Below are 18,157 nucleotides of genomic sequence, written 5' to 3'. Positions count from 1 at the left end.
GGCTTGAAACTCAACATTAAGAAAACTAAGATCATGGCATCCGGTCCTCTCACTTCCTGGCAAATAGATGGGGAAGAAATGGAGGCAGTGACAGATTTTATTTTCTTGGGCTCCAAGATCACCCCAGATGGGGACTGCAGACAAGAAATTAAAAGACACTTGCTCCTGGGGAGGAAAGCTATGGCAAATCTAGACAGCATACTAAAAAGCAGAGACATCACCCTGCCAACAAAAGTGCGTAGAGTCAAGGCTATGGTTTTCCCAGTTGCAATGTATGGCTGTGAAAGCTGGACCATAAGGAAGGCTGAGCGCTGAAGATTTGAGGCCTTTGAATTGTGGTGCTGGAGGAGACTCCTGTGAGTCCCTTGAACTGCAAGGCCAGTCAATCTTAAAGGAGATCAACCCTGACTGCTCTTTAGAAGGCCAGATACTGAAGATGACACTCAAATACTTTGGCCAACTAATGAGAAGGAAGGACTCCTTGGAGAGGGGCCTAATGCTGGGAACAATTGATGGCAAAAGAAGAAGGGGACGGCAGAGAATGAGGTGGCTAGAAGGAGTCACTGAAGCAGTCGGCGTGAACTTAAGTGGACTCCAGGGGATGGTGGAGGACAGGAAGGCCTGGAGGAATGTTGTCCATGGGGTCATAATGGGTCGGACACGACTTTGCGACTAACAACAACAACAAAGAGAGACTGACTGACCGACCCAAAGTCACCCAGAGAACTTTGATGCTGAGTAGGGCTAGAATGCAGATCTCAGGTCTCCATTCTAACCACCACATTGCACTGGCTCTTCCCAATATGTTAATGGTGTTACACTTATGCCAGCTATTGTCCTTTGTCAGAATATCCTTGAAGTTTTAGTGCTACTATAAAATATTTACCAGGAGCTTGAATATGTGTGACAAGTTTGTTCCCATGTTTTCATGGATTATATTGGGCCATCAAATTTTATCCTCAGAACATCTTAGGATGAGAAATGGTGATGTATCCATTGCTACCTCTGAGCTTCATGGGGCTGTAGAGATTTGAACTGATGATTTCCACACCCAAACTAATATTCTTTTATGCAACAGTAGTTATATACTGTTTGTAGTTGACCTAATTTTAAAAATATAAAAATTGCCATGTATTTCAGTTAATAAATATTTTGAAAATAAGAACAACATATTGGGTAATTTGACCTTTTAAAAATCATTTAAATTGTCCAACAAGAGATTTCATTATTTAATTTAATTTCTATACTGTCTATTAGCCAGAACCTGAAAATAAAGAAACTTGCACTGTCAGAATAAGAATTCTCCAACTGCCCAGGTGATATCCGACTAAGCAGTCTGCTTAGAACTTTATGACTGAATGCATGTATTTTAAAAAGGCAGCCAGATTAGTTTAATCTGAGACTGCTATAAACAGATTCAGTGTGTAAGAACTGTGAGTTTGAAAATGTTATTAAGTAAAGTTTCACAGATTCACAAAGTTGATTGTGTCATCTCTATTTGTATTTGATTTGCTAGTTTTATCAGGCGATATAGTTAGAACTGTGGTTTACTTTGTGAAGTACTTTTGAGTTGGACAGGTGTGGCTGTTGTTGAATAATTAGAAAATAATCAGGTATCTATTAAGGGGTAAGCTATTGTGCCACTTCAGTATGAATTTAGTTCCTCCTATAATTATGAATAGCTTAGGTTTTTATTCTTTTTCTGATACAGAAACTTGCTTTTATGGTATCTCTTGGACTGGTTACACATGACCATCTAGAAGGTAAGAAAAATGGCCATGGTTGCAATTTTATGTGCTCATTAAAAAGGAAATTTTATTTAATTTGACAGAGCTTATATCCAAGGAAACATATATAGAGTTGAGCTGAGCTTTGGACTTCAAGTAAAAGCTTCCAATATTTCTATGTAGAGTACGTTATTTTGCACATCAAAATATACAATGTCAATTAAACACAAATGAAATATTTTCTTTTCTGAAATGGGAGTGGTATGGGGCAGCTAGCTTGCTATCTGGATTTGAAAAGCTGACCTAAATAAGAGAACCTAAATGCTAGCCTGTGTTTTGGGTATGCTTGGCCAGGACTATAGGACTTGTAAGTATGATTTATTATCAGAACTACTACAGTATAAATCTTAAATCCTTAATCTTAAATGGCAGTCAATAGATATTAAGTATATTTAGATGAATGTTGTATTTATGTTATTTTTTTACTTGCTGTGTTGTTTGTTAGTTTACAAAGTAGGATCCAGATTCATTTTTCTGTCCACAGAAAATGATGCTGGATATTTTGTCACAAATTTGTAATCCACCTGATGCTCATTGCATGGAGAAACTTAACTGAGATAGAAATGAAGTAAATGGATCTTCACACATCAATGTGTGCTGCTGGCTTGTTGCCATCATTCATTTTACAATACAAACAATTTTACAATACCATATATGCCAGTGCAGAAGATGACTCACACATAAGACAAGGTTGATATTTTGAACTGTTTTTCTGGTGTTTGTCATATGTCAGGCATATAAGATGACCTCCCCCCCGCCCAATTTTTGCTTTGCTATTTTTGGTTGTAAAGATGGTCTTATATGCGGATATATATGGTAATAATGTGTTGAACAAGCAACCAGGAAGTATGTTTCAGAAAAATACAGTAATAACATGTGGAACAAATGACCAGAATGTATGTTTTAGAAAAATATTGATATATACTGTTGTATAAGGTGACTCATGTATAAGATGATGGTTAAATTTTGGGCTGATTATTTATGTTGGGTGTAACCAATTGGACCCCCAATTTTTGCTTTGCTATTTTTGGTTTCAAGGGTCATCTTATATGCTGGTATATATGGCATACATCAGTCTATATATGGCAGACTTTCATACCCTAGTGGATCCTGGACTAAATTGCCAACAGCACATTTTGTGTGACTCAAAACATAGATACAAATACTCACTAAGATGTTAGCAGGGAGTAGATACCCATTTCTTAAGCTAATTTGGTAACATGCTAAGTTTTTCTTATTGATATTCAAGCCATTTTATATCATTTAAATGCTCCTTCAGCATAAGAATTGCACAAGAGTATATTGGAAATTATAATTCCTCATTCTAATTTGCTCAAACTATGTAGTGAAGTCTTGCGTGTTGTAAAATGATTTTCCTCTAACATAACTACCTTTTTCTCCAGAAATACAAAGTAAGAGGCAAGAGAGGAAACGAAGAACAACAGCAAATCCAGTGTACAGTGGAGCTGTATTTGAGCCTGAGGTAGCAATCTTGTGTTGATAAAATAACTTACTGAAAATAATTTTGTTCAGTGCTCTTATTTTTACACACCCGGAAAGTTACTACAAGTCTAGATAGGCAAAGAAGACTGTAATGTGAGCTACACCAATAAGTGAAAAAAAAATGTTTCTGCATGCTTTCATTTGTCCCCACTCAGCTTCTCTGGAATGATTACAGGCTTGGTATTAAATTATCATCTCATTGGTAAATGGGCTCAGTGTCTACAATTTCGATCTCCTTTCCCAGTTCATCAGTAGTGGTGTGTAAAGCTAATCCATAATTCCCTAATCTGGCCCAATCCAATGTTTTAGACATGAGCTCCCATTAGCCTCAGCCAGCATGGCCATTGGTCAGGAATGCTGGGATTTTTCACCAAAACATCTGGATACTTCCAGATTGAGGAAAGCTGAGTTAGGCTTTCTGAATGTTAAGGAGCATAATTTAAAACTTGTAAATACACTGGAATCTTGTTGAAATTAATGGATAAATCTATAAAGCATGCTTGTTTACATCGCATATATAATTCCTCTGGATTCTGCATATGATGTTGAGAGTTTTTATATAAAGTCACTTGCTAGATGTGTGTACATATACACTGTCTGCAGCTTTTACTTGCCAAAATATTCACTAAATGATTTGTTCCTTTGTTCTGTAAAGCGCAAGAAGAGCGCAGTCACATACCTGAATAGCACAATGCATCCTGGGACACGTAAACGAGGTACATTTCTTATAACAGCATTTTCCTATTTGCTTATTTTCCTTTCCTTTGCATTGAAAGAAAACTGTATACAAAATGCTCATCAGGAATGATGCAGCTCTGATGGGCAGTTTATCCTATATAGACAGGCTTTAGATTTAACTAAAGATAGTTATAGAAAACTGTAGTTTGAGTGTGAAAACTGATGTCCAGGAAAGAAGTCCAGCCCAGATTTGTAGACATAGGCTTTCAGTCAAGCTATGAGTGTGCGTGTGTGCGTGTGATGACCGTGCTCCCATTTTGAGCCCTGTTACTGCATAGCTACAAAGTCCCACTGCTTTAGTTTTGTATATAGATTTCCTGTTTACTTTTTTTCTCATAACAGATAGATGATGCACACCAGCATATATAGGCATTAATTAAAACACTGCAAAAACAAATTTAGTGGCCTGATCATATTAAGATTCTTTTCAGCACTGTGATTTAATCAGTATGCATTTCTGTACCCTGTGAGGTGGTGGGGGTGGGGATTATGTACACTGTAAACTGGCAAGCTGTGTATGAGCTAATTTTGAAATTAATCTTAGATATTCTCATTGTGAGACTAAAAGGCAGGTGGAACATAAAGCAGGGCAAAGCCAGCCTACAGAGCAGTCATATAAAGGGGCACATCTGCTCATCTCTGATGATCTAGACTGCATTGCTTCCGTAGTGAACATAGTTTTATGGGCCAAGTACATTTACTATTACAGCAAAGCAGCCAAATTGCATTTGAGATGGTGTACATTGTGAGAGAAACATACCTCCCAAGATATTTTTTCCCAGGCAGGGAAGCTTTCCACCTTTTTACCTTAATCCTTTAAAGGCACAATTCTATGCATATTTAGGCAGTAAAAAGCCCTACAATTCCCAGCATGCCCCAGCAATGGCATGTTGAGAGCTGTAGTTTTCCTGTATAAACATGTATAGGATTGCATCCTGAATATCATTTTCCCTGTAAGAAGTAGATGACTTACAGCTTCTAAGTTTAAAGATTAGTGCTTGTGCTTCTGAAGGCAGTAATAGCTATCAGTATTGCTGAGTTCAAATGTGGGCTTGCAGAATCCTAATGCCTTGAGTATTTGTAAACCTTAGATTTTCACAAGATAGCTTCTGGCTGTATTAGTGCAGGCACTGCATTATGCATACTTAGTACTGCTAAATGATTTAGATTTTGTGTCTGAGACAAGATACCATTGGTCTGAGCTAATGTGCTGGTGGTTAAATGCTTAGAGGCAGCCAGTTGCACAGCTCAGATGAGGTTGGTTTTGAGATGCATTTTGCCTGATTTCATGCAGTGCTAAATACCACTGATGAACACTCTATGCATATCTGACCCAGACTTCTGTTAATGTTTCCTGATACTACTTCAGTTTCTGGGCTTGCTCTTCAAAATTAATTATCAAGTTAGTTAAATCTTTCCAAGAGCAGGTAGTGCAAGTGTATAATCTGGTGATTTTAAAAGGAACTTTCATAGTTAAGATATGCAGTGTGATAAACTTGAGGTATGGTATATGCTGTAAGCTGAGTGTGTGCATGCATATGATAGTATGAGTGACTAGGGGTACAATCCCATGATTTCCCAATGTTGTCTGGAAGGCCATATGATAGGACAGGGTCCTAGCTCTGACTTTGGAAAGAGCTTGCAGCTGGGACTCTGACTTTAGAAGGCTCTCCCTCCACCTTTGTGGCTGGTACAGTTCTATCTGTGCCGAGAGTGCATTTCTGGAAGCCGGGAATGGAGAAGCAAAGCACTGCTGTCCTCTGAAAGATCCAAGTGGGGCCTCATCCTTCCTCAGACTCAAAGCAGGAAAAGTATTTGGACAGCCCAGCTTAATGTTTAGGAAGATATGAGAAGTGTAGAGGCAATCCTAACCTTTGTGTTTCTCCTGCCTTTCACTGGATGCCTGTTCCTCTGAATTTGGAGGATCAGTGGATTTGTAGCTTCAGCGGAATATATTATTGCATTTCATTGATTTAACCTTGCTTAAACTGATGGAAGACTTTTAGTTTTTGGCAGCATTTGGCAGCTTGGAAAAGAAGTGATGATCTCACTGCAGGTTACAGTGAGCAGGCTTTCCTGTTTCCCAAATTGTCACTGTAATTAAAACTGATCAATTCAGCTATTAGTGTATTTGACCTGGAAGAGATTAGCTGTTCCCATGACCCTATGTTTTTGTGCTTGCTTTCACTCTGGCCTGAAGCAAATTTGGATAAGTTTGCACTGCTTTCAACATTCTGTCCCTAAACATGCTAACATGTTACTTTGGTACTGTTTTCTACCAGTATTCACCTGTTAGATATCACCTGCAGTGAACAAGGTTTCTGATGAATGTTTAATTCTGTCTTTCTTTCTTTCAGTCTTTGCTGCACTTATGACTGCTTAAATATTTTTATGATTTTCCCATCTCTGTATTACTGGTTATCAATCATTAGAGTAGCACTAACATAAAAAATACTGTTACCTTTCATGCTGTGATTTCAATTTAAAAATGACACACTTCAGCATAAGATGTATGCTGAAGTTCTTTTGAAATGTTACTTCCAGATTTGCTTGAATGAGGCCTTCCCCCACCTGCTGCAAAATTCTGTGTGCTAATAGAGGTTAAAGTGGGGCTGTGGGGTTAGGCCATAGTTTTCTATTCAGCCACTATGAAATGCTTCAACTTTTAGTTAGCACAAAGGAGGTGTATAAATTTATGCTTTGCCTTTAGGGTTAGAATGATATGGGGATGTTACAACAGCTGTTAAAATTTAAATATTATCAAAATTACACCAGCCTCTGAATTATTAACCAAATGAAAATATTTTATGTAATGTTCAAATGATGCTTGAGATTTTCAAATTTCTAGGATGTAGAAAAGGAGATTAGAAAAATACTCTGGAATTAGTAGGTTCTAACATAAGAGTGTGAGGGAAATATCTCAGTAAATCAATGTGATAGCTATAATTTCAGCTGCTTTGGTCCCAGTGGGACTTGGGGCCTGGGTTAAAAGTTCCAGACATTTAGTAGTGGGGATGCTGTAGATATATCTGGCATTGAAGAGCCATATTTTTCCCCTGTGGTAACCATTCTTCTTTGTACAATTCTTCTTGTGTCTTTAAAATAACTTACAGTCTTTACTTGGCTTTCTTTCACTCGTAACTATCACACTAACTTCTTCTCTGTACTACATCACTTCCCTTTTCATGCTAGCCAATGAGGAGCACTGGCCAAAGGTATGTAAGATCATTTTCCCCCTTTTTTGTTCCCTTTTGTTAATGTGTAGGTCGTCCACCTAAATACAACACGGTGCTGGGGTTTGGGGCTCTGACCCCCACATCCCCTCTGTCCAGTCATCCTGACTCCCCAGAAAACGAAAAGACAGAGACCACATTTACTTTCCCCGCAAGTGTTCAGCCTGTGTCCCTGCCCAGCCCCAGCTCCACAGACGTAAGTAATCTTGCTGAAAGGTTTGCTCCTTAATGAGAACATGCAGTGCCTAGCCATGCTGGAACTTCAGGATGGGTTTCTTTAGATACATAGTCGCTGTGATAGAATGCATCCTGAGGCCCACCCTCTTTCGTGCCTCTTCAGTCTTTTCTTTACCCATTTTCCTCATCGTGGAGTGGCTGGGCATGTTTTGTAACTTGTACGCCATTATCCATAGGACATGCCAGAATGTTCTAGATATATATTCCTCCACCCCCTAAGGCACCGGGAAGGTAATGCAGTGAAATACACTGCACATATTTCAGTAGAGTAGTGTAGAAGGAGTTCTGTTGAGTGGCATCCATAAGAACAGTTAGTATGATTATTGAATCAATAAATGAAGACGGAACTCATGTAATTGCCTGAAATCAATGGAGACCAAGAGGAGTGTATTACTGTCCACTATAGGTTCCTACAGCCCTCCCTATTTGGGAGGAAAGTGTTTGCTTGTATTAAAGTATCCATCTGTGGTATACAGACTCTGTAGAGTTGGCTATTCTACTAGTTACCAAAGGTTGTTGCTGGGTTGAAGCAAATCCTATAACCCTCATCTGATCTCAGGCACTGATTTTGACTTACTGAAAGAGGAGGAAAGCTACCTTTCTTATGACAGCATTGGAATTGGAGGTACTGGACTCGCAAACTTGGTCAGGTCTCATCACTTTCCTGTGCCTTTGTTTGCTCATCTTAACTTGATGACTGTAATAAGGCCCAACTAATGAACACACTGTACACACAGTCAGACATCTTTGGCTTGAGTTCTATGTTCTTCTGGAAGACAAATATGCATCCAATGAGTTTTCTGTGCTGCTGAGCTGAGAGATTGTATTTCTCATTCATCATATAAGCAGCCTGAGGAACGCTTTAACTTGCTTGACTGTTATCTGTGGCCTTGTTGTAGCAAGCTGTAGCAGCTAAATCAGGAACTGTACATCAGCATCTTTTCAGCACCATTTGGTATTGCAAAAGATGAAATTAACATGTTATATTCCTATCCAATGTATGTTCTTTGTGTTGAGAATCATCATCATTCATTCTGTGGGTACTGTGTCCTTGATGGTCTCATCCAAATTGCCAGAAGGCAGGACTGAAATAAAGCTGCACTGAAGAAAGAGGAGTAGATTCTTGTTCGTGCCTTTGTGCTTTAAATAAACAGAACAACAAGCTTTTGCTTGCTGCTATTCCAGTTGCTGTCATTCATTTTAGATAATATTCTTAGGCTTCAGTAATGATTTAAAGTAGATTATTCTTCAGCATTCAAGCCCAGAATGTTTGTTAGAATACCACAAAATGGGCACACATATCACAATTCCATCACTTCTTCAAGAAATTAAGTTGCCAGCTCCCTACTGTCGTACGGTTCTTTAGAGAATTTGTTTCACGCCACTTGTTCATGTGGATCCTGTAAGCTTCTATCTTTGACTGTCACTGCAGTTGAAGATACTTTTTCTGAGAACTGACTTGCTCATTCGATCTTAGGCTCCATTTCAGTCAGGAATTTTAATAGATTCAGGGGACCATTTGTATGTTCTGTTTTCCTGCTATGTGGTCACAAAACTCCAGAAAAGAACAAAGACTTCACTAATTTGACTGTTTGTAATTGTTCAGCTCTGAAAATGTGGTTCTGTAATCAACATGAAACTGTCTTTGACAGTATAAGTTAAAATGCAATAGACAATGGAATAACGTATTAACCCTAGGAATTAATGAAGGAGAGATACGAGTAGATGCTACAGTCAGAGTACAGAGACTTGGTTTGTACAGGTTAATGATAATCTCCCTCCCAAAGGGTTAGTGGTCAGGCATCATTTAATACATTGTCCTTAATAAAGATACACTCACTTAGCAAGCTTGAAAGGTAGTGGAAGCAGTCTGGTACAATTCAGAGCTAGTTTCAAGCAATGATTAATCCTGTCACTGCTCAAGTTGAAGGCTCATATTTTAGGAAAGGTGGAATATTTTTGTTCCTACAAATGCATCCTTTTGTACTAAATATCAGGAGAGCTTCAAAGATTAGAATAACTTTTCTATCTGTTCCTTTTAGGCTGTTTTTCACTTTGCACATTATTGTGTAATAATCTACAAATAGAAATAGCAACTGCAACATCACAGAAGCAGGCTAGGATATGCTGGAAGTTGTAGGCTTTTTTCTGTCTAAATATGCATAGGATTGCACCTTAAATGGCTTTGCTAAGTATTTTGAATCAGATGGATTCATCTAAAGTGAATAGCTAAAGAAGGGAACATTTTAAAGATAAATGCAAAAATGAACAAACCTGGCAATTAGAACTGGTACTGTTAACTAGGCCTGTGTTACTGTTAACATGTTTCAGCTGAGAACTGTGTTCAGTCTTGGTGGTCTAACTTGGTCACAGATTTTCCTGTTTTGCCGAAAGACACAAGTTAATTAAGATAATAAAAAAACAAATGCGAGCATCATTATTTGGGATTGAAAAATATAAGACTGTAGATGTCTGCAAGCATAATGGACACAGTTGGCAGAACGGATTCCCCCCTTCTCCCTGTATTCTCCTCCAGATCTGCCTAGACAGATGTGGAACACTCAGGAGCTGATTCAGGAAGGTGCAGAATATAGGGGGACATTGGCATTGTGCAGTTAGAAGTACCCCATATTCCATGGAGCTACAGCATGATTAAAATTATCTCAGGAATCAAAGTGGTGCCTTAACTTTAATTCTGCAAGCTGGAGCATTATATATCCAGAAAATTGAAAGGATGATGCATGTGAAATCTAAGTACTTAAAATTTTCTCTTCGATCTAAATAGCAATTGTCTGAGCAATTCTGTGGGTGAGAGGTTGGACCAGATGGAGCTGTTCTTACGCTTGTCAGTAAAGAAGGACCATGACAGCAGGCCACATTGCCTTGGCAAACAACCATTTCCTTGCACAATAAATATGCCACTAATACTAATCCAGATAACTTTTCCATAAAATATTCTTGGGGGAGATTTCATTTTACCAATACATGATGCAGATTTCTTTTTTCTGTGAAAAGTTTCCCTTTTCTCCTCCCTCACTGCTCCCTGTCCCCCACATCTACATTATCCAGTTGGGAGTGCTTGTGGAATATGAGTGTACAGGGGTCATAGGCACCCCTCATAGCATGCCACAATTGGTCAGTCAGCAATGGTCTCCATCCTCATACTTACATTTTTTTTTAAAGTTAAGGCACTGGCTGCGACAATGTGTTCATTTAGCTATTTAAAACAAGCAGTGATACACAACAGAAAAGGTGCTGTCTGTCCTCTAGCCATGGCTAACCATTTTGTGAACTTTTATTCCATGTTTTTGTGTTAGTTCTAGGCTGAGTGGGTGTTCTCTTTCCCCAGCATTGGAATGTAGATATTTGCATCTTTGTTTTAAAGTATTGAAGATGTTTATGCCCTCTGCCATCAAAACCAAAAGTACCCCCTTTAGTTTATTGTGTGGAAACATTGATATTGCACTACTGGCAGTGGAGCAATACTAGCACTATTTCAAAACTGCAGAAAATGTTGAAGATACTAGCTAACTGGGGCATTCACCCTGCACTTAAATTCATTTTCTTGGAAGTAAGGTAAATAAACGTATTATCGACATACGCCTAACAGTTTGAAGAATTGTGTAACTAATACTCATTCTGCCTTTCCTGAGATGGAACTAGTTAGGCTTGAGGTGCCTTTGCTGATTTGCTTTCTGTGTTTCATGGAAAGCATTTGTATTTGGGACCCCATACAATTTTACTTTGAACACACATGTAGGTTTGGAATGTTAAATGCTAACTTCTGCTCCCTTTTTACCCTTTCCCCTTAATTTTGTAGGGTGATATCCATGAAGATTTTTGCAGTGTTTGCAGAAAAAGTGGGCAGTTGCTGATGTGTGACACATGCTCACGTGTATATCACTTGGACTGCTTGGACCCACCTTTGAAAACTATTCCCAAGGGCATGTGGATCTGTCCCAAATGTCAAGACCAGGTATATTTGACACAAAAGGCGAAAGTGCTTACAAGGATTTTTCAACCTTGGAAAAAATGGTTGCTCATATGGCTTAGAAGGTAGACATAAAGACACTGACACCACACCACCCAGTCTGGCCTTTTCCGATTTTAACCTGCTGACACAGCCTCACAAATTCAGTTATTAAATGCTTGCCATTGTGTTCCATATTTCTGAGTTGTGTCATAATGTAACACAAGTTGCATGAGAGAGCTCACAGACTGGTTGAAAGCACCTTTCAGCATCTTGGTGCTCTTTTGCATGATTTCCAATAACTATTTCTCCAAAGTGAATATAACACTAGCTCCTTTCTACTGTGCATGTGTTAGAAAGTCCAATATTTTAAGGACTAGGACAGAAGGTATATATTGGAAACTGTTTGAATCATTGTGCTAATGCAGCAGCAAAGACATATTTGGAGCTGGGGACAGGGAATCCACTGGCAGGAGAAGGATACTGAATCCTTCCGTACAGCTGCTGGTTCTTTCTCTGCAGTGCCTTTCCCCAACCATTCTTTTCACCATTGTTGTCTTTGATAACAGACATAAACTCAGCCCTGAGACACAGAACTGTGTGATGGAGACTGGAGGAGAGTGGTTCTGATAGAGCACAAGCATGTAATTAAGCATCCATCTTCCTCCCATCATTTCTTCCCTGGAAATTCACTCCTTTCACATGCTGCAGTTAACTAGCAAGCATATTTGTAGGACATGCAGATTTGCCAAAGCGACATGTAGTTCTCTCCATGGAGACCACCCTTTACTATCAGGCTGGGGTTTTTTTCTCTGAGTTACTTATATCAGCTGTTTGTCAGTGAATCATGAAGTCACAATCCTCTCTGCTGGCAAGTTTAAGAGCAGATACATTCTCTTTTCAGTCTTGTTTAGCTTGTTAAAATTTCATCAGCAGAAAATGTTTGTAGATGTAAAGGAATGTACAAAATTGCTGACACTGTGATTTAAAAGGCTTCCTTTGTGGGAGGTATAGCAGAAATGTGAGTTTTTCATGCTGTTAAATCTTAAGGGTTTTTCCAGATGAGAGTTTGTGTGTACAGTAAACGAAATGTTTACTTGTCTGGGGAGGATGATGAGGGGAGGGGAGGGTGCCTTTTTCCTAAATAATGCTGCTGCTGGGGAATTTTCCCAGTACTCAAACAACATTTGTTTGCATAGAAAGTCTCTCCCACCCCATGGCATAGTGATTGTGAGTGCTTTGAATAGGCTGATTGTAAACATCATAGGCGCACATGGATTTCCTGACTAAGAACAAAATTCCCCTTGCTTCTGCCAAAGCCTTGCTATGTTCTGTCTCTCTTCATAGTTCTTTTTTAAGTAATTCCTTAAGTAATTCTTAAGAGGCTGAATGCACTTGCCTGCTAAACCTTCAAGTCTTGTTATCATTGCATAACTTCGTGTTTTTTGGGGATTTCACAGCTACCTCTTCTCCCCCTGCCAACTTGCCATTTTATGATTTTTTAATTTAATTCTTGAAGTGCACTTTTATACATGCACTATACCAGCACTGCAGCACCTTTTTAGTATATTGATATATATATATACTTGTCTGTTTCTCTAGCTCATTTGCAGTCTCTTCCACCATGACCCCACTCCCCAATTCATATAGGTAGGATGTCAAGCTACTTGGAAAGGACCAGGACTAGAAGCCGCACAATTAGGAAAGATTTATGTTGCCTTGCTATATGGAAAGTCCTAAGTAGCAAATGGCAAAGAGACATTTTAAAACTGGCTGCAATGGTTGCTGTGAAAAAGATCTCTTTCATTTGACACTCTCTGTCTTTCCTGAAGGTAGAACATGTCAGCCAAATGTTCACACTCCTTTCTTTCAGATGCTGAAGAAAGAAGAAGCAATTCCATGGCCAGGGACTTTAGCAATTGTTCATTCATATATTGCATACAAAACAGGTAGGAAAACAGTGCTTGGCTTGATTTTATTTTCTTTGGGAAATGTTGTTGAGGAAAAGAAAGTAGGATGTTTGTTTGCAAAGGGAAATTAAGAACTGAATGCATGATAACTCCAGAAATCAAATGGAGGAAGCAATCTCATCTGACTCTTTTTATGTATGCACCTGCAACTTCAGGTATAGTCCAGCATGGTAACTACTAGCTTTCAGTGCTGGTGTTTCATTGTGGAAAAACTGCAGGGAGATCACATCTGTAGGGTATAATTGATACAATTGCTACTCTCTGTGTTCCATAGCAAAAGAAGAAGAAAAACAGAAATTACTGAAATGGAGCTCAGATTTAAAACAGGAAAGGGAACAACTAGAACAGAAAGTCAAACAGCTCAGCAATTCTATAACAGTAAGTACTGTCCTCTCAAATGATGCTTGTACCCTGTGCATTCTGCTTGGAGACCTAATACTTTAATGACAGTATTCCTTACCACAGCTGTCTCAGGTGCCATCTAAATATATCGTTAGTTCTTCTTTCTGCCGAATATCAATAGGGTCCCCTATATTCCAAAAATCACGAAAAGTGCAATACCAATTAAATTTTGGAATGCAAGTGAAAAAGCCATGTGTGACTTTTTCTTGAAAAAAAGCAAATAGAGTATTAAAGTCAGATGCAATCTTATTAGTAAAAGTTGTCTTTATGCCCAGAAAAAAAAATCACTTGCATTGCTTTATGTTCGTTTAGGAACTCTTCAATGCGACCCCATATCAAGAAATCTCCCCCTCCCCCGCAGACACACACAGGGTGGGGGAGGGGGCTGAGAATCAAAGTGTTCAGGAACTGAAAGGGATCACTAGTGAAGATTAGTTTCTAGCATTTCTCTTTGGGTGGAGCCTGTGAAGATGAAAGCAATTTAAGTTCCTAATCCAGAAATGCTGTGTAGAATAATCTCACTCCTTCACTAACCATATTTTTTGAGATGAGGTGGAGACACCTAGGTCCGACCCCCTTCCTCCAAAACAGGTGTCATGTGCAGAATGGATATTAAGCATTATCGCTAATCAAGCAGGTTAGAGGCCATACAGAAATACCCCGGTGTTGTATGCATGCCCCCTTTGCAGATGCAAATCTGGAAAAGTGAGTTCTATGTGGAAACCTGTGTCCTTCCACAGAATAAGCTTGCTTTATTGGGGTCCACCATAAGACATGCTTCTAGGAAGTCATGGGGAGGATTCAGTCTCTGCCTGCCTTTTAGTTGGAGAAGGAAAGGCTAATCAGTTGTTTGCTGTGGCATTTATGATCTGCTTCCCTGTCTGCTGAGATTGGGTCTTCGTTCAAATGCATGTGAAAGTTTATGTAAGCAAAGTACAGTAAGAAAAAGCAATGCAATCCATATGTTGTAGTTATGGCTGCTAAAATCCTGCTTTTAGAAATGCCATTTCTTTTCTTTCTTTGATATCTTTGACCCTCTTGTGTGAATTGCAGACCAGATTTGGCAAAATAAATAAATATTGCAAGTCACCAAGTTCTTGAAAAAGAATCTGTAACTTGCTGGTAGACCTTAGGATCATGTTTGTTTTGGCTTTCGCTCTAGTTTGGGCTTTTTTCAACAATACAGTCATTCAATTGTACAATGTTCCAATTTGCTTCAGAAATGTATGGAAATGAAGAACACCATCCTGGCAAAACAGAAGGAAATGCATCGTTCATTGGAGAAGGTAAAACAGTTAATCCGCCTCATCCAAGGCATCAATTTTTCAAAATCTGTAAACTCTGAGGGCAGTTCAGGGGCTATCTCCAACGGCATGGACTCCACCAGTAATGCGAATGCTGCCACCTCTGCCCTAGCCTCTTCCCCCTCCCAGAGCTGCATGGTGAACTGTAACAAGGGCAATGAGACTAAATAACAGAGCACAGGAAGAAGGAACCAGGGGAGATGGCGGCAAGGAGGACGAGTAGAACAATGACTCTCTAGATAAGCAAAGCTGGATTTCTTCTGGAAAGTGCAGAACTCTTTGGTTCCAGCAAGAGTGTGAAGATGCTTGTGCCAGGCGGCACCAGAGTTGCCAATCGATCCTTCTTATTCTGTGTGTATGTGCAAAGTTTGGACCATGTTACATGAATAGTGCCAGCTGGAGGTTCTTAGCCAGCACCATGCCAAGTTAAATAATATATTTACTCTCTCTATATTTTACACCAGTGTGTGCCTGCAGCAGCCTCCACAGCCACTATAGGGTTGTTTTATTTTTATTTGGGGGTGGGGAGCAGGGAGGAGGAGCAGGTTTCAAATCTTATCTGCAAACCAGTTCGTTTATCTAGGGAAACTTCAAGTCCAAAGAGCCTATGGGCTTATCCTGTTTCTAAATTCTCCATTCTACTAAACCAAAAATCCAGAAATCTGAATTAACAAGTCCACGTGTCCAGGGGGTGGGTGGGGGGAACCAAGCCTATCCAATAAGCAGTATTCACTATTGTTTTGACAGGAGACACAAAGGAACAAGGGAAGGATTTTTCAGTAGAATATCCAGCAGGTTACAGCAGGCTGGAGATTACTAGACTGGCAGCTTTGGGTTATCCTCTGTTTTTTTGCAACGAAACAAATGGAATGCATTGCTGATTTGGTCATCAGATTGACCCAGGAAGCTTTTGCTGAGGGAGAGAGAGGGGGGGAACAGGGACAAATGGGATCAGCCTGGACTTTTGGGAAGCAGCTCAAGACTGAAAAGGAAATCCCAACTTTTTTTGTTTGTACATTTGTCAAGCAAAACCAATATCCCAAACAATACAGCACATGTCCCAAGCGTATTGCCCAAATAGTTAAGATGCCTGTTTCCTTGGTTTCCTTTCTCGTTTGGTTACAAATGTAAGGAATAGAAAAACTGTTTTTTCAGGCTGACAGTCCAATTAAAGAGGTAGATGGGACCTTGCATGGTATAGATTAGAAGTAATAGTGTCAGTGAGATACAGTGAGTCTTTGTGAGTCCGTGTGTCATCGTTTTGGGCACTGTTTTTTATGCAAGGGCAAAATCTTTGTATCTGGGGGAAAAAACAACTTTTTTTAAATTAAAAAAGAAAAAAGATATTGAGGTCTTCCTAGTGTTACTTAAATAAGATCAAGGTAAGAAACATTGTAAAAATTACAAAAGTGCTATTTGTTTCCTAAACAAGTGATTTCTATTAAAAAGGTGTCAGAACTGGAGAAAATGCTGTGTACTTAGAATTTTTTAACACAGATTTTGTTTATGATATTGCCATTCTGCTGTGTTTGTTTGAAAATGCCTTGGGGCAGGTGTCCAGAGATTGTCATGCCAGTCAATTAGCCAGCAAGATTAAACTGTATCAGATCTACAACCCTTCTTTCAACTGGGAAAACTCCTCTCTTTCTTAATTAACTCATGGGCTTAAAAGCACAAAGAAAAGCATTTGCAGCATTACTAACACTTTTTAATATTATTGCAATACAGCACCTGGACCAATAAGGCAGGGGACATGAAGGAGCTTCATGGTGATGTTTGGTTCTGGGTAGCACCGCTTGTTTTATCTCCTGAGGTGAATGGTTATGTTAATTTCATACTATAAAGTGTTGATACTGATCATCAAATGAGTATCTGAAACAGGGTTTTTGTCAGCCAACCTATTGTAGCCATTTCAGTCAGTGGCAGCACTTGTCTGGCTAGGAGTCAGGGTGGAGCTGTTGCAGCATTGTCCAGGTACATGCAGGCCAAACTTTTCTGTCAGCCAAGTGATGGGAGTGGTATGTTTTCACTAATCTGTGTTGAACTATGCATTTTAATGCACTTTATTTATATGCTCACCTGAATTTTGTTCCTCCAGCACCTACATTATTGTGGCACTTTTGTTGCTTTTTTAAAATCTCCATTCTTGTCCCTCAAGGATCTTCTAGCTCCAGTAACACTTGGTTATGCTTGTGCTTTTAGATTCCCACAGCTGATCTTTTATTCTTATACTTTAAAATGAATTGCAAGAAGGATTCTTGTCAGCTAGCCTTAGCTTTATATTGGAAACAGTTAGGCCTTGCCATCAACTGTTGGTGCTTTGTAGCGAAGTTAGCACATTTCTAAGGACCAGATGTCACCTGTAGGTAGAGCCAACAGACAGCCAGTTGTGCACCGTGCAAACAACTAGTTTTCAATAAATCACAGAGCAAAATATTGTTGAAACCAGCAGTTTGACAGATCTGCCAATCTTGCCCAAACAAAAGCAAATGTAGTCCAGTTTCATTAAAATTGCTGGTGATGTTGCCTGTCTGGGAGTATAAAAAGTTGCAGCCATGCAATGCCACATGCCTGATTGATGATGGGTTGCATTTGGCTTGATGGGTCACAAGATGTGCAAGCCTAAATTAAGATACTTAAGGCAATAGATGGAAATGCATAAAGCCCTCACACTTCAGAAGTTAATGACCAACTGCAAGCTGCAGGAAGAAGCCAGTTATCCTTTGCAGGTTGAACATCCCTTGTTGGCCGCAGATACAGGCAGGATAATGAGATGTTTTATTTTAACTGTTCCATTCTGCATTTCATTCTTCCTTCCCCTCAGGGTAGACATCTGGCATTCTGGATTTTTTTTTCTTGCCCTCCTAAAGGCACTACTTCATTTAGGATGGCCAAACATTCATGGATTTGGGGAGTGGCCTTGCTGACCCCTCAACCTTTGACAAAGTGAAGTGAGTGCAGTACTCATGCTATAATATACATGAAACAGCTGCCCAGATCAGCAGCCTCCTTT

General features: G+C 39.4%; 1 protein-coding gene across 4 annotated transcripts in view; it reads left to right on the top strand.

The window, feature by feature from the left end:
* PHF21A (PHD finger protein 21A) overlaps nucleotides 1-16,607 on the top strand; it is a 180,866-nt gene extending 164,259 nt beyond the window's left edge. For all 4 annotated transcript variants that reach the window (XM_044435792.1, XM_044435793.1, XM_044435790.1 and 1 more), the window contains 8 exons: nucleotides 1,712-1,763; nucleotides 3,191-3,270; nucleotides 3,946-4,006; nucleotides 7,294-7,457; nucleotides 11,319-11,474; nucleotides 13,342-13,417; nucleotides 13,713-13,816; nucleotides 15,061-16,607. In XM_044435792.1, coding sequence (XP_044291727.1) covers nucleotides 1,712-1,763; nucleotides 3,191-3,270; nucleotides 3,946-4,006; nucleotides 7,294-7,457; nucleotides 11,319-11,474; nucleotides 13,342-13,417; nucleotides 13,713-13,816; nucleotides 15,061-15,315 — 948 coding nt within the window. In that variant the 3' untranslated portion in view covers nucleotides 15,316-16,607. The remainder of the gene's footprint in view (nucleotides 1-1,711; nucleotides 1,764-3,190; nucleotides 3,271-3,945; nucleotides 4,007-7,293; nucleotides 7,458-11,318; nucleotides 11,475-13,341; nucleotides 13,418-13,712; nucleotides 13,817-15,060) is intronic.
* The last annotated feature ends 1,550 nt before the right edge of the window (nucleotides 16,608-18,157 follow it).

The sequence above is a fragment of the Varanus komodoensis genome, unplaced genomic scaffold (assembly GCF_004798865.1).
Source record: "Varanus komodoensis strain SLA01 unplaced genomic scaffold, ASM479886v1 scaffold3, whole genome shotgun sequence".
Taxonomy (NCBI): Eukaryota; Metazoa; Chordata; class Lepidosauria; order Squamata; family Varanidae; genus Varanus; species Varanus komodoensis.
Note: the sequence above shows the minus strand (reverse complement) of the source record. Positions and strands in the feature narration are given on the sequence as shown.